This window comes from Oncorhynchus nerka, linkage group LG13 (assembly GCF_034236695.1).
Source record: "Oncorhynchus nerka isolate Pitt River linkage group LG13, Oner_Uvic_2.0, whole genome shotgun sequence".
In the NCBI taxonomy this organism is placed as follows: domain Eukaryota; kingdom Metazoa; phylum Chordata; class Actinopteri; order Salmoniformes; family Salmonidae; genus Oncorhynchus; species Oncorhynchus nerka.
Window position 1 is genome coordinate 51,397,384 of NC_088408.1, and position 15,978 is coordinate 51,413,361.

Sequence of the window (15,978 nt, forward strand, 5' to 3'; positions counted from 1 at the left end):
AACCAGCTTCACCTGTTGTAATGGAAACTATCGGCCTTACGAGGAAGCAAGCTACATGAATGGGCAGCTAGGTGGGGTTCAAAAACCTACTGTCAATATGCCCTGCTCATTCATTGTTATTCACACAAACTAAACTTAGTTTTAGCACAGTGGACAAGCAATATTCAAGACGTAAAGTATTTTTTTTGTATCATTGACAGTTTTCATAACTTTTTTACCTGGTCATACAAAAGGACAGCCATGCTTACTGAGATTGACAATACCATTGCGATAACGGGAGGCTTTGCTATTCATTGGAACTTCAAAAGTAGAGCAGTGCATGCTGTGCACCAAGGCCAGAGATAATTGGATATTGTTAATTGAAATGCATTCCAGGTGACAACCTCATGAAGCTGGTTGAGAGAATGCCAAGAGTGTGCAAAGCTGTCATCAAGACAATGGGTGGCTACATTGAAGAATCTCAAATATAAAATACTACATGATTAGGTTACTACATGATTCCATATGTGTTGAACGAGACACGTTCTGTCTCCTAGAGATGAACGTACTTTGGTGCGAAAAGTGAAAATCAGACCTATATCTATTCTACCCTGTCATTCTAAGGTCTTCGAAAGCCAAGTTAACATCGGATTTCGAATCCCACCGTACCTTCTCTGCTATACACCCTGGTCATGGGTGCACCTCACACACGCTCAAGGTCCTAAACGAGATCATAACCACCATCGATACGAGACATTACTGTGCAGCCGTATTCATCGACCTGGCCAAGGCTTTCGACTCTGTCAATCACCACATTCTTATTGGCAGACTCGACAGCCTTGGTTTCTCAAATGATTGCCTCGCCTGGTTTACCAACTACTTCTCTGATAGAGTTCAGTGTGTCAAATTGGAGGGCTTGTTATCCGGACCTCTGTCAGGCTCTATGGGGGTGCCACAGGGTTCAATTCTTGGGCCGACTCTTTTCTCTGTATACATCAATGATGTCGCTCTTGCTGCTGGTGATTCTCTGATCCACCTCTACGCAGACGACAACATTCTATATACTTCTGGCCCCTCTTTGGACACTGTGTTAACTAACCTCCAGACGAGCTTCAATGCCATACAACTCTCCTTCCGCGGCCTCCAACTGCTCTTAAATGCAAGTAAAACTAAATGCATGCTATTCAATCGATCACTGCCCGCCCGCCCGTCCAACATCACTACTCTGGACGGCTCTGACTTAGAATACATGGACAACTACAAATACCCAGGTGTCTGGTTAGACTGTAAACTCTCCTTCCAGACTCACATTAAGCATCTCCAATCCAAAATTACATCTAGAATCGGCTTCCTATATCGCAACAAGGCATCCTTCACTCATGCTGCCAAACATACCCTCGTAAAACTGACCATCCTACTGATCCTCGACTTCAGCGATGTCATCTATAAAATAGCCTCCAACACTCTACTCAACCAATTGGATGCAGTCCATCACAGTGCCATCCATTTTGTCACCAAAGCCCCATTCACTACCCACCACTGCGACCTACACGCTCTCATTGGTTTGCACTCGCTTCATACTCGTCGCCAAACCCACTGGCTACAGGTTATCTACCAGTCTCTGCTAGGTAAAGCTCCACCTTATCTCAGCTCACTGGTTACCATAGCAGCACCCACTCGTAGCACGCACTCCAGCAGGTATATCTAACTGGTCACCCCCAAAGCCAATTCCTCCTTTGGTCGCCTTTCCTTCCAGGTCTCTGCTGCCAATGACTGGAACGAACTGCAAAAATCACTGAAGCTGGAGACTCACATCTCACTCACTAGCTTTAAGCACCAGCTGTCAGAACAGCTCACAGATCACTGCACGTGTACATAGCCCATCTGTAAACAGCCCATCTATCTACCTCATCCCCATACTGTATTTATTTATTTATCTTGCTCCTTTGCACCCCAGTATCACTACTTGCACATTCATCTTCTGCACATCTACCGTTCCGGTGTTTAATTGCTATATTGCAATTACTTCGCCAATATGGCCTATTTATTGCCTTATAAAGGTGAAATAAATGTCATAGTTTTAACGTCTTCGCTATTATTCTACAATGTAGAAAATAGAAAACAATTAAAAAACCCTTGAATGAGTAGGTGTGTCCAAACTTTGACTGGTACTGTACATAGAGCAGCAGTCGCTAAAGTGCAGGGTAGAGTACCAGATGGTAGCCCGCTAGTAACAGTGTATGAGGTGGAAGGCAGGTACCGGCCAGCGGCCGGCTAGTGATGACTGCTCAACAGTCTGACGGCCTGAAGATAGAAGCTGTTTTTCAGTTTTGATATTCCTGTACTGTCTCCGTCTGTTAGATGGTAGTAGGGCAAACAGATCGTGGCTCAGGTGTCTGAGGTCCTTGATGATCTCATTGGCATTGGTGATGGGTTGGGCTAACTGCACCATCCTCTGTAGAGTCCTGTGATTAAGGGGGTGCAGTTGTCGTACCAGGCGTTGATACATCCCGACAGAATGCTCTCGATTGTGCTTCTGTAGAAGTTCTTTAACCTTTGAAGTTGAATAGAGCCTGTTGCGACTTCTTCACTATGGTGTTGGTGTGGAGGGACCATTTCAGGCCCTCAAGGATGTAAACATTGAGGAATTTGAATCTTTTGACCCTCTCCACTGCGGCCCCATCGATTTGGAGGTTGGCGTGCTCTTTCTGCTGTCTCCTGTAGTCCATGATCAGCTCCTTCATTTTGTTGATATTAAGGGAGAGGTTATTTTCCTGGCACCACTCCACCAGGGCTCTCACTTCCTCCCTGTAGGCTGTCTCAACATTTTTGGTGATCAGGTCTGCTACTTCGGTGTTGTCAGCAAACTTGATGATTGCTTTGGAGTGCGCAGCCACACAGTCATGGATGAACAGGGAGTACAGGAAGGGGCTGAGCACGCACCCCTGTGGGGCCCTCGTGTTGAGGATTGGTGTGCGGAGGTGTTGTTATCTACTTTTTCGACCTGGGGTTTCCTGGCAGGATAGGGAAGGAGCAGTGCAATTGCGATTGCATAGTCCCTGGATCTGTTGGGGCGGTATGCAAATTTAAGTGGGTCTAGAGTGTAACAGAGTATGTTGCAATCCCTTATGTCTCTCTGAAAGGATATCCTCGCCCTGAGCTCATCTACGTTATTGTCCAGGGCCTGAACATTCATGAGTAATATACTCGGAAGCGGTGGATGGTTTGCTCGCCACCTGAAACTGACTAGAACCACAGCTCTCCTCCCACTCCTCTGGTGTCGTTCTTTTGGTGGAGCACATGGGATGCTCAGGCTGATCCAAACAAAGGATCCAGGTCATGTGGAGCAATGTATTAGCTGCCAAGGTTGGGGTGAGTTGTGACACAATGTTACAACTATCCCAAGTGAGATGTGGGTGCAGTGATTTGAAGCATACAAAGTTGTAGGCCAACAATGGAGTATGCATGTGTACATGTTTCACAACTGTGAATCTGACTGAAAATGCTTCCTATGTGTACGTTGGCATGCACGCACACAGACAATTATATTGTTTTAGTTGTTGTACTGTATAACTTACAAAGTCAAGTGTGAAAACAAACACAATATAACAATGATTGGTGTAGTTCAGTTGTTTGCATAACAACAGTTTTGTTTCATTAGACTTGAACTGAAAAATGTTTTCATAAGGTTTGTGAGTTAAGTAGTTTCTTGGTTAAGAATAGTGCCACAATGTGTTAAAAATGACAATGGTCTTCTGATATTTTTTCAAATTCTCAATAAAGACCTTATTGCTAAGTTGCAGGTTATGATTTTTGCATTTAAAAAAAAACATTTCACCCCAAGCAGTGTTACAACTGACCCGGGAGGTGGGGTAAATTGTAACATTTCACTCTTTGTATTTGAGACAAAATCACACCTTGTGCATCTGACTTATAGAGATAATACCTATACCAATTTGTAACACACATATGTAAGTTGTTTGTATCAAATGTTGAATGTTGTAGCTCAAACAAACTCTGAGAAATTGACAAAAAGGTGAAAAGTGTTACAACCATATCCAGTCGCCCCTAATAGGAGGATTTGGGCTTTTGGGGCTTTGCCCCGGATGATTTTGGGTCAGGCCCGAATCTTCTGCACTGCTGCGATGGTTATAAAATTATAGTCAACTGAATGCACCGCTTAGTTCGTAGAGCTGTGGTTACGTAACACTCCCAATGTCATCCAACCATTGTAATAAATGTAAAGCAATTGTCGTGTGTGGTCAGATGATCAATTCAGCACCGTTTTGATTGTGACAGTGCCATTGAGCTGCTTTGAGACAAGCATGGGTAGTCATCTTGATAAATCAATCAATTTAAGATTTTTGTTTTCACTGAATCTCCATTTGGAAATGTTACAATTAGGTTGGCAATGTTAACTAAGTTATGGTGAGTGCACATGGTCATTAGTCTAGGAATTTAAAGCAGTGCAGATCTACTCTAAACACACACACTAGGCCTATATAGCTTACCCGATGAGATTCCCTGATGTTTTCCTGAACTTTCTAACAATTTTCTGCTGGCTTTCTGTAATTTTTCCTACTGATGTGAATACACATTTTGACACTTTTCCCATAGGATATTCAAGTCATTTGACATGTTTTCTTATTAGCCTTGTGAACATAGAAACTGTGCTACAATGGTTAAACAGGTAATAAGGCCTACGTTGTTTCTATAACAATGCAGTGCCTTTAGAAAGTCTACACCCCCTTGAAAGTTTTCACGTTTTGTTGAGTTAAGATCTAGTTCTAGTTTTATGTCATTGATCTACAGGGCAGGAAGGACACTGGTCAGGGATTTCACCTTGAGGCCATTGGTGATTTTTAAACACTTACAGAGTTCAATGGCTCTGATGGAAGAAAACTAAAGATGGATCAACAATATTGTAGTGACTCTAAAATAATGATCTAAATTACAGTGAAAAGAAGAATAAAGATATACAGATGCATATGTATCCAACAAAGCACTAAACTAATATTGCAAACAATACTGCAAAGGAATACACTTTTTGGCCTAAATGCAAAGACTTATGTTTGGGGCAAATCCAACACAACACTTCAATGAGTAACTGCCTCCTTATGTTCAAGCATGGTGGTGGCTGCATCCTTATATGGGTATTCTTGACATTGGCAAAGACTGGGGAGTTTTTGAGGATGAAAAGAAATGGGATGTAGCTAAGCACAGGCTAAATCCTAGAGTAAAACCTGCTTCAGTCTGCTTTACACCAGACACCGGGAGAAGAATTCACCTTTCAGTAGGATAACCTACAACACAAATCCAAATCTACACTGGGGTTGCTTACCAAGAAGACAGTGACGAAGTTACAGTTTTTAATTAACCTCATAGTCCACCAATACCGTATGCGGGTTCGTGACTAGGGCTCAAGTTCATTAGCATAACGCACAATGCGAAAAAATATTCCTAAAAATATTTAACCTCCACACATTAACAAGTAAAATAGCTCAAATGAAAGATAAACAAGTTGTTTATCTACCCAGCAAGTCAGATTTCTAAAATGTTTTACGGCGAAAACATAGCACATATTTATATTAGATCACCACCGAAATAAAAGGCAAGCGGCGGCCATTTTGTCCCAGAAAAAATCAAATTTAAAAGTAGGATTAAAAAATAAATAATTCACTAACCTTTTGAAAATCTTCATCAGATGACAGTAATATTACATGTTACACAGTACATTTAATTTTTTTTCAATAATATGCTATATAATATCCATAAATCTCGGTTGACAACATTTTTTAAAAAACCATGCTACTCAAATGTCAGGAGAAATGATGATAGCTCCGACAGATAACGTCAGATAACAAGCAATAAACATGACTAAATATACATGTCCTACATATATTTACAAAGATACACTTCTTCTTAATGCAACCGCTGTATTACATTTATTTTTAACGTTACAGACATCGTTCACTTGGCTATACTAGGAGTCGGCGCTCAGATATTAGCAGTACGTTTGGAGTCCACAGAAACCCAAAATAACCACATAAATATTCCCTTACCTTTGATGTTCTTCCATCAGAAGACGTAGAAGGAGTCATATTTACCCAATACATCGTTTGGTTTCACGTTGTGTGTCCCTGTATTAGCATATGCTAACAGCTTCAGCTGGAATGCATCAAAAATTACTTCTGGTCCAGCACTCTGCGCATTAAAACTTCCAATTTACATATTATATGTCGATTAAACTGGTCAAACGATGTGCAAAATCGAGCTTTATGATGTTTTTAGCATGTAGAACAAAGGACAGCGCTAACAGACAATCGGCCGCGCGCAATAGAGTGCCCGGTTTTGAGAGGGACACGCGGAATTTCGCGCGCCAAAGGTGCAGGGCTCGTGCGATTCTCACAGTGAACGCGCCATTTGAAAGCAGACATCGGGCTGAACTGATAGAGACTGTTCCTGGATCCGTAGCTGCCTGGGAGGGTGTTGGCGATGACGTCAAAGTAGACCCAACTTTTCCATTGTTGACAGAGTGTTAGGGAGAATGGCTCTCCTGAGAGTTCTGCTTTACATACAGACATAATTTAAACGGTTTTAGAAACTTTAGAGTGTTTTCTATTCAATAATAATTTTTATATGCATATATTAGCAATTTTGGGTAAAAATATTTTCAGTTTACTATGGGTACGTACTTTCTCCAACAGGGGCAGTATAGAGCAGGAGTTCTAAGAGGTTTAAACTGGTTGAAAATCTATGGCAAGACTTGAAAATTGCTGGCTAGCTATGATCTCCAATACCTTCACAGAGCTTAAATAATTTTGAAAAGAATAATGGATGAATATTGCACAGCTCAGCTGTAAGGTGTTTCTAACATATACTCAGGGGGTGAATAATTATATATTAGTATATTAGTATATATTATATATATTAGTGTTTGTTTTATTTTTCATTAATCAAAAAACAATCTTCCACTTTGACATTAGAGTATTCTGTGTAGTACGTTGACAAAAAATTATAATTACATTTTAATCGCACTTTCTAACACAATAAAATTTGAAGAAATCCAAGGAAGGGTGTAGACTTTCTATAGGCACTAAAACCACTTGGCAAAATAAATGATTAGGTAGAAACACTTGTTCATTGACTTACTGAAATTATTCTCTTGTAATTGTAGGCTATTTGCTGATAGATTATTTTCAATATTATTGCAACAGCAGGCCTACCTACTCAATAACATCATATGGGGTTACTCACCACAATCCATTGAATAATAAGAAGTGTTCATCATTAGCCGCAGGAAGGGGGGTGTTGGAATTATATAAAATTATATAATTACTCCTGTCTGTTCAGATATAAAGGAAATCCTTGAAAATACTACACCAGATAACATAATTTAGCCACATGTGCATTGTTTCGTCACGTCATTAAGCGCATTTTGATTATATTATTATTTTATTTTATTTTATTTAACTATTTAAAATACATACTGATGTCCCACCAGGCAACAATTACATACTGTAATTCAAAATTCAAAAGGTAATCGCAAATCTGAGCCATCTTTGTTGCAGGTTCATGGAAACAGTTGAATAACATTGAGAAAAAAGAAGAAACCCACACACTGCTTTTGCCTTGAGGCCGATACGTAGGGCTTGGTGGGGAGCAGTGATACTAGCAAGAGCAGTGTGCGGGTTTCTTATTTTTTCTCAACAATTCACCAAGCTGTTGAAAAATACTGTGATGAACTGAGGTTTTAACTTTCACTTTGGTTACCATTATCGCCCAATCAGAATGTATAAAAATTAAAAAAGAAATGTTGGTATTAAATTTCCAACTTCTATACTTTATTAAGAAAATGTGATTAATAACTCCAACTCAAAGAAATGGTAATCTTCAAATCAATCTAAAGTGATTGAATCAAAAAGAGTTTCAATTTAAAATCTGTTAAACATTCATAGTAGCATCTCATGATGTTTCAAACAAATCTAATTTCTCTATAACATAAATATTATTCAGTAAATCATTAACTTGTGATCCATATGACCCTCACCAAAGACGCTCTATCTGCTTGAAGATGTGCATTCCCAGTCGACAAAATGTGCCATGTGACCTCATAATGATGTAGGTTTCTGGTTATAAATTGGTTTTCTTGTTGAGGAGATGGAAAATAAACAGATTAAAACCAAGTAAAGATATAATTCTTCATAACGTCAAGACATCATATTTTGGTTTTTATGATGTAGACATATTTTTCTGGATGCGAAAAAGGCATTTAAAAATCTATTTCAACCAACTGAACCAAAGACAAAAGACATCCGAACCAATACCCTGTGTAGTTCAAATGAAACAGCTGTAGCTTTTTGGATTTGTGCTTCTTCTTGGATGACACACACACGTTGAAAACCGGCATATGGTAAGTTAATTCATATGAAAATACATATACATTTTAATATGAAGTTGACGATGCAAATTTGAAGCAAATTCTAAGCCTACAAAACAAGGATCCCAGAAGTAAAAATGTGTGTCACTTTCATAGGGTATTACAAATCTCCCTTAGACAATATTTAAGAGCATTACACCTATAAGAATAAATTATTTAGGTACCAAAAAATCAGGTGAGTAAGCATAAATTCCAGTGCCTTAAAGCACACAATAATGTTATAAAGTGCAGCAGTAAATTAGACTGTCTACTACAGTATACACAGTGAGCCCAAATGCTCTCAGTAAAACCCTATCATGAAAACATAAAACAAATGAATAATAAACATACAGTAAATCAATTATATGGATGTAAAAAAAGCATTAGAAAGAAAATTACAATACTTTTTACAAAGTATGATAGGTCTTGAGGATTGAGAGAAAGATACAGTAAGTAACTAAAGCAGATCAAAAGTGTTCAGCTTGAAACTGAACTTCAGTTACAGACTCAAGACAGAGTCGACGAGTTTTTAGAATACTTTAAACTGAAAATATACCTTCTTCCCTAGTAACTACGTTGGTTAAAAACTGTATTCATATGAGAAATATATTTACATATATTTTATTGATGACTACTGGGAGTTTTTTATTGATGATTACTGAGAGTAACACTTCTATATATCTCTTGTGATATATTGAAGTGATAATATTATTTGTAAAAAAATAATAGTATCACTTCACCAAACATAAAATCAAGTGTGGTTTATGATGCACAGTTTCTTAAAATTAATAATCCTCGCTTTCACATAAAAATATGTCTCTCATAGTGCAATGTCCTCTTATCATTCAAACAATCTCCCAATATTGAAGATCATGAACTTCAACCTTAAATACGGCAAAATGTGAAAGGATGCTGAAAATATAGTAAAGATATAGTTCAAGGGTCAAAACTTCGGCCTATTCTTGTTTTTCGAAAATCAGTGACATTAATCGATCACTTAAGTGCCAGTGCAAAACAAATCACCACAGGACAGTGATCCCATGGGGACTGTTAGTTGAGCGCTCTTGGTTTAGTCCATCTAAAATAGTGCCACAGTCCTTCCATGTGGTAGAGAAGAGGTGGGGCTTGATTTTATATGCATTGCGTCCTCCAGGCCTCTATATGGAGCTTCGCCGCTTGCTGTGTCCTAGTCTGTATGGGGTGAGACTGTGCAGGCCCGTGGACACAGAGCTGATGGCAGAGTGGGGATGGTGCATACTGCAGATGCAGCCGTTGGAGTGAAGCGGGTGGAGGGGGTCGGAGGAAAAGGCCTCCCCCTGCTCCATGTATGTGTCCGAGGTGGACAGGTCCCGGGGGATGATCATGGGGATAGAGTACTGCAGCTTCTCCCTACTCTTGTACCACAGGCAGGAGCACATGGACTGGAAGTGGAGCACCTCCGCATAGACGTTTCGCAGCCCCCTCCCTGCTCCCGCCACACCACTGTTCCCTGATCCTCCACCACACCCTGAGGCAGCAGAGGAGGAGGAGGGCAAGTCGGGGGTGCAGCGCATGTGGTTGTGCCCTCCGGCCTGGCCGTTTCGGGAGAGGAGGGCGCGCTGCTCGGCGTCCCGCTTCTCGTCCTCTGCGTTCATGGTCATGAAGCGCAGCACGACAAGGTTGAGGAAGGCTCCGATCACGGTAAGGCCAGTGAGAATGTAGATGAAGCAGAAGGCCACGTACTTGGGGTTGGTCTGTAGAGCGTGATCCTTCTGCAGTGCCACATAATCCCCGAAGCCGATAGTGGTGAGCGTGATGAAGCAGTAGTAGTAGGCGTGGAAGAAGCTCCATCCCTCGAAGTAGGAGAAGGAGAGTGCTCCAATGCACAGCGTGCTCATGCAGGAGATGAAGCCAATGGCCACCATGTTGACCATGGAGACCTCAGTGCGCCGCATGCCAAGGCACTTCTTCAGGCGGTGCAGCAGGTAGCGCACCAGGGTGTTGATGCGCTCGCCCAGGCTCTGGAACATGACCAGGGTGAGAGGGATGCCCAGCAGGGCGTAGAGCATGCAGAACACCTTGCCTCCATCCGTGCTGGGGGCCGCATGGCCGTACCCTAAGACAGAGAGAGACAGCAGTAGAGAGTCAGTGGGGTTGTACAGACAAAATGAAGTCAGTTGAGGTATTCAATTGAGTTTGTTGAGTTACTTTGTTTAGTGAGTGAGCGAGTTAGTTGAGTTAGTTAGTCAGCCGCGTTAGTTGAGTTTCTTCTATAGTTGTTAGTCTTTTGAGTTAGTCAGTTAGTTGAGTTACTTAGTTGAGTTACTTAGTTGAGTTACTTAGTCAATTTAATTAGGGATGAAGGTCGAAAGTGCCACAGTTTTGAAATTCAACACAATTAAATATTCCTAATTTTGAGGGGCTCCAGATAGGATTTTGGCAGAATACAAGGGAGTTATGAATGTGCAGCAGTAGTGGTCGTGAGAATGGTTCAGTGTTGATGTTGTGTGGGGGAGAAAGGCCTTCAATTATTCATAACGAGTCAGTCTCTCTGGGGTTTGGCAGGTATAGACAACTAAGGACAGTTGCTTCTAATTAGCCCCTTACATTGTTTTGGGTGAGATGCACTTGCTGTCAATATGAATATTCTCTTTTATTGAAGGAAGATCAGTTAAGGGTATTATTTTTGAACATTCTGCTAGGTGTATTGTACAAGGTTTGTATCATTAATTACAGTACACAGATACTGCATAATGGAAACAAAATGTATTCGGTATGCTAGGGTGTTACCTGGCCAACTGAACAGGCTTTGACATGATTGATCAAGGGAAAGAAAGGACAAAGACTGTCTAAAAAATAGAGACACCCAATTTAAGCAGAAAGCCCAACTTCAGAAGGCCAAGCAATAATGAAATATGATTTTACGATTAGCGCAATTATTTTCAAACGTAACATTTTTTAAAACGGGTTGATATGAGATGAGAAACAGGTTTTAGTGATCTTGCACTTACTGATAGAGCCACTTAAAACCACTTGGAATGATAGAATAAAGGGTTTTTCAACACTTCACAGTAATTCTGAAGAAAGGACTCATTCCATGGGTACACCAGCTGAGCTGACCAAGCTGATAAACCCACTGAACGAGTGATCTGCCATGCACCCTGGCACATTTTAGGTGAAATATCATTCAGGCTGAAAAATCTAGCTTTAACCGATTTATCAAAAGTGCAGCCAACCTCAATCCCACACACACCCCATCCCACACATGTGTACTTTAACATGGTTGTCAAGGGAAATATATATTTCTACGTGCGGCGGACCAGTTGCATGCAAGATCCTTGCAACCCGGTGTCAGATAACAATGGTGCCAGAAAAGACTGTTCAATTGTTTGCATGTAATTACTTTGCTGTTTGATTTAATTTCAAGGGCTCTGGTTTTATTGTCACACCAACCTATGTGGTTAACTCGTCTGTCTCGCTGAAGGCAAATGAGTTTAAAATCTGACCCGCCGCACTGCCTTGAAAGGGAAAGCTGTCCTGGGCTTGGCTCTTCCTCTCAGAAGTGAGAAGAAATAACATCCTGACGACACTTAGCTAGTTCTAGTTTAATCTACTGTACGTTAAAGCATTCATCTTCCTATCCTGAGACGTTTCATGTTATTTTCAGATGAGTTTTCCATCTCTATCTTTCTTCACCTTGTCCTATAGGGCAGATTAAGATGCTTTACGGTGTCCTACACTAACATACTTTTAAGACAATTTACAACATATATCTCTTCATACACAGTGCTTACGAGGACACAAATGTGGCAGGAGATTTACTGCCTCGATTCTTATTTTCTAGCTCCTTCAATATTTCTGTCTCTCATATCTCTCTCTCATATATCTCTCATCTCCCCCTCTCTCTCGCTCTCTCTCTCTCTCTTCCATCCCCCCCTCTCTCTTTGTCTCGCTCTCTCTCCCCCTCTCTCTCTCTCAATCTTAAAATGATCAACTTTAGTTTATATACAAGCATCATGAAACACTATCAATTCATTTGGGGAAAACCTGTTTTTGCACCTAACTTGCTTACTACGTTTTCCATCTTGTTTCTTACTGACAGACTCCGTGAAACGATGACCTCTTCCTAAATATATACAAAAAAATGTTGTGTTTGGTTTCCTCGAAACAAGGGTGTGTCTCAATTTACCCCTTTGGCTCAAATTATCGCACTCTCCACTATAAATTGTGAAGATTAGCTGATATTGGATAAATACAGACCAAATTGAAGTGTCTTGGGTTTCTTTGCATTACCTATAGTCTTGTGAAGATAGGGGGGTGACTGGGACAGGTAATGTAATAATCCATAACGTTTTTTAAGGAAAAAGTTTCGTAAAAGTTGCACCTTACATCAGATCATCTTGAAACATTCTATTTCAACCTAACTTTCATTCATGTTTTATCTGGTTTTTAATTGGTTTCTCTGTTCATTTTCATTATCCCTTTTCAGTGTTATGATATCCATAACATCCATAATGGTTGTGGATGTGATGGATATTAATGTATCATATCTTAGCTTCAGAAGATTGTGTATCCACCACATTCTGTGTGCTTGTTCTGGTATGTAATCTTTAGACCTGTGGTTCTCAACTGGCTTTGCCTGGGGACCCAAATTTGACAATGACAATTGAGTCGCGACCCAATATTATGGACTGTTGACGATTACATTTTGTAATGTTGTATTGCAGCTGCCTTCTTGGGCAGGCTTCACTTGCAAAATAGACTGTCTCATGGGTCTACTATTACGGTATTAAAGAAAGTGATTACACAGCCATATTAACTGAGAAAATATTTATTATAAATTCAAGAGAATAAGCCATTTTAATTAGGAGACGAGTTCAGGAGTGGGGTTTAATACATTATCAGACTCAGAACATGACATCAAAACCAGTCCAATAACGTTAATAAACAGTAACACGTACCAGTCCAATAACGTTAATAAACAGTAACACGTACCAGTCCAATAACGTTAATAAACAGTAACACGTACCAGTCCAATAATGTTAATAAACAGTAACACGTACCAGTCCAATAACGTTAATAAACAGTAACACGTACCAGTCCAATAATGTTAATAAACAGTAACACGTACCAGTCCAATAATGTTAATAAACAGTAACACGTACCAGTCCAATAATGTTAATAAACAGTAACACGTACCAGTCCAATAATGTTAATAAACAGTAACACGTACCAGTCCAATAACGTTAATAAATAAACAGTAACACGTACCAGTCCAATAATGTTAATAAACAGTAACACGTACCAGTCCAATAATGTTAATAAACAGTAACACGTACCAGTCCAATAACGTTAATAAACAGTAACACGTACCAGTCCAATAATGTTAATAAACAGTAACACGTACCAGTCCAATAACGTTAATAAACAGTAACACGTACCAGTCCAATAATGTTAATAAACAGTAACACGTACCAGTCCAATAATGTTAATAAACAGTAACACGTACCAGTCCAATAATGTTAATAAACAGTAACACGTACCAGTCCAATAACGTTAATAAACAGTAACACGTACCAGTCCAATAACGTTAATAAACAGTAACACGTACAAGTCCAATAACGTTAATAAACAGTAACACGTACCAGTCCAATAATGTTAATAAACAGTAACACGTACCAGTCCAATAATGTTAATAAACAGTAACACGTACCAGTCCAATATTGTTAATAAACAGTAACACGTACCAGTCCAATAATGTTAATAAACAGTAACACGTACCAGTTTCTAAAATAGAAAAAACAGCAATCATTAGGAATTCTTAATCATCAATTACCATGTGAAAAGTTTCACAATCATAAAGTTTTTTTAAAAGTGTATGTTTTTAACCAGTAATATAAATGTCAGAATGAATTAACAATAATTAACTTAGTGAACAATAACTCATAAACATGTTAATTTTATTGTGTTTGTGTGCGCGTGCGCGCGTGTGGCCTATCAGTGGGAAAGCTGGGGGTGTTTCTTCAGTTTGATACGTTTATGGAAGTCTGGGGTGATGGTTGACAGGACAACTCGGAGGTCATGCTCGCTGTCCAGTTTGTTTCTGCTTTTAGTTTTCAGCATGGCCATAGCAGAGAAGCCACTTTCACACAAATAGGTAGTGCTGAACGGGAGCATGATTCTGATTGCATGACAGGCGAGAGCAGGATACTCTCCCACTAAACTGCACCAGAACTGTGGCAGTGTCATTCCCGAGTTGCGCATGCTCAGTCCCCGATCAATCGACAGCTCCACCAGCTGATCCTCTTCATTGCTTGGCAACGTGACGCTTCCCAGCTCCCCTCGAAAGCCGTCCCGTGTCCAGTCGTCTTGTCTCCCGTTCTCCTCCTGGAAGTAGTTGCAAAACCTTCCCTGCAGCTTGACATGATGCTGTTTAACGTATTTTTTTTCACTGTGACGCCGTGCTCTTTGTTGATCAGATTCTGAATATCGAAATCAGCGTTGGGAAACATGCCAATACTCCCGTTAGAAACATGATTTGCCGAAACGTAAACTTCATCTGGAAGGCATCCACTTTGTCCCTCTGTTCAAATCGATTGTGCCCCTGTAAGGAATTGCTATTTCGTATGCAGGTGACTAACTTACTGCTAATTACATGGCTACAACTCACAGTAAAGCCTGTGGGGTCCCCTACAGGATAGCTCCCACATTACACACATAATCTCCTATGTAACCGAACACTGTGTGCCCGAAGAAGATCCTACGATGACGGACAGACAACTGAGCCAATGGCGGAAGACTACAGACTACAACCAGCTGAACCAATCCGGAGATCCGATCTTCCTAGGGTCAACCTACTTTCTGTGACGTATATAAGGGCTGTGCTGACTGTTTACGCTCTCTCTGCCTGCTGTTCCAACACGAACTAACGGAAGAGCCGTATTTACGTGTACCAGATATTCTCCCTCTGAAATAAACTGTCGCTTGTCGTACAATTTTAACACCTGGTCTGAATCGATCCTTAACCGGCTCACCCTTCTAATATCCTTTTATCAACACCCCTCCCTTGCATTGACACATTGAGCGAATTCAGATGATCAAAAATATCTGCCAGGTAGGAAACCTGTGCGAGCCATTCCTTCCAAGTCCGAACGGAGCTAGCCATTTCAACAGTACTGATGAAGGAAAGCGCACGGACGCCTGTGTGTAGCCGTAACGTTGTGAAAGTCAGCAACAATATGCGCTGAGGCCGTATCCTTTCAAAATAAAAGTGACACCGAGGGGCAGTGTTTTTACAGCTAATGCCGGTCTGCCTGAGGCTGATACCGTGCAGGTGTTTGTACACATGCATATACACACACTCTCATTCAAATACGCACATACACGGACACACGCACATGTAAATTGTGCCAGACATGCACTCAAACATATACAGTTGGCACTGCTGTTATGATTTTAGTTGTCCTTGATGTCCTTTGTTTTTTTTGCATTGTTCTTTTCTGTTTTCCTTTGGGATCTTGGAGGGTTTGGTCCCGGTTTTTGGCATTGAATCATGTATCACATAGAATCATGTAGTAGCCAAAAAAGTGTTAAACAAATTC

At 40.5% G+C, this 15,978-nt stretch overlaps 1 protein-coding gene across 1 annotated transcript; it reads right to left on the bottom strand.

Moving 5' to 3' along the window:
• Positions 1-9,555: 9,555 nt before the first annotated feature.
• Positions 9,556-14,506, bottom strand: LOC115139662 (potassium channel subfamily K member 3-like). The gene is made up of 3 exons (XM_065026983.1): positions 14,413-14,506; positions 14,159-14,164; positions 9,556-10,493 (listed from the first exon to the last, which is right to left on the bottom strand). Exons 1-3 carry the CDS (start codon positions 14,504-14,506, stop codon positions 9,556-9,558), a joined length of 1,038 nt encoding a protein of 345 aa, XP_064883055.1.
• Positions 14,507-15,978: the final 1,472 nt, after the last annotated feature.

Bases quoted from the DNA above. Each gene is read 5' to 3' on its own strand.
- LOC115139662 (XM_065026983.1), bottom strand. From the start codon at position 14,506: ATGGCCATGCTGAAAACTAAAAGCAGAAACAAACTGGACAGCGAGCAT.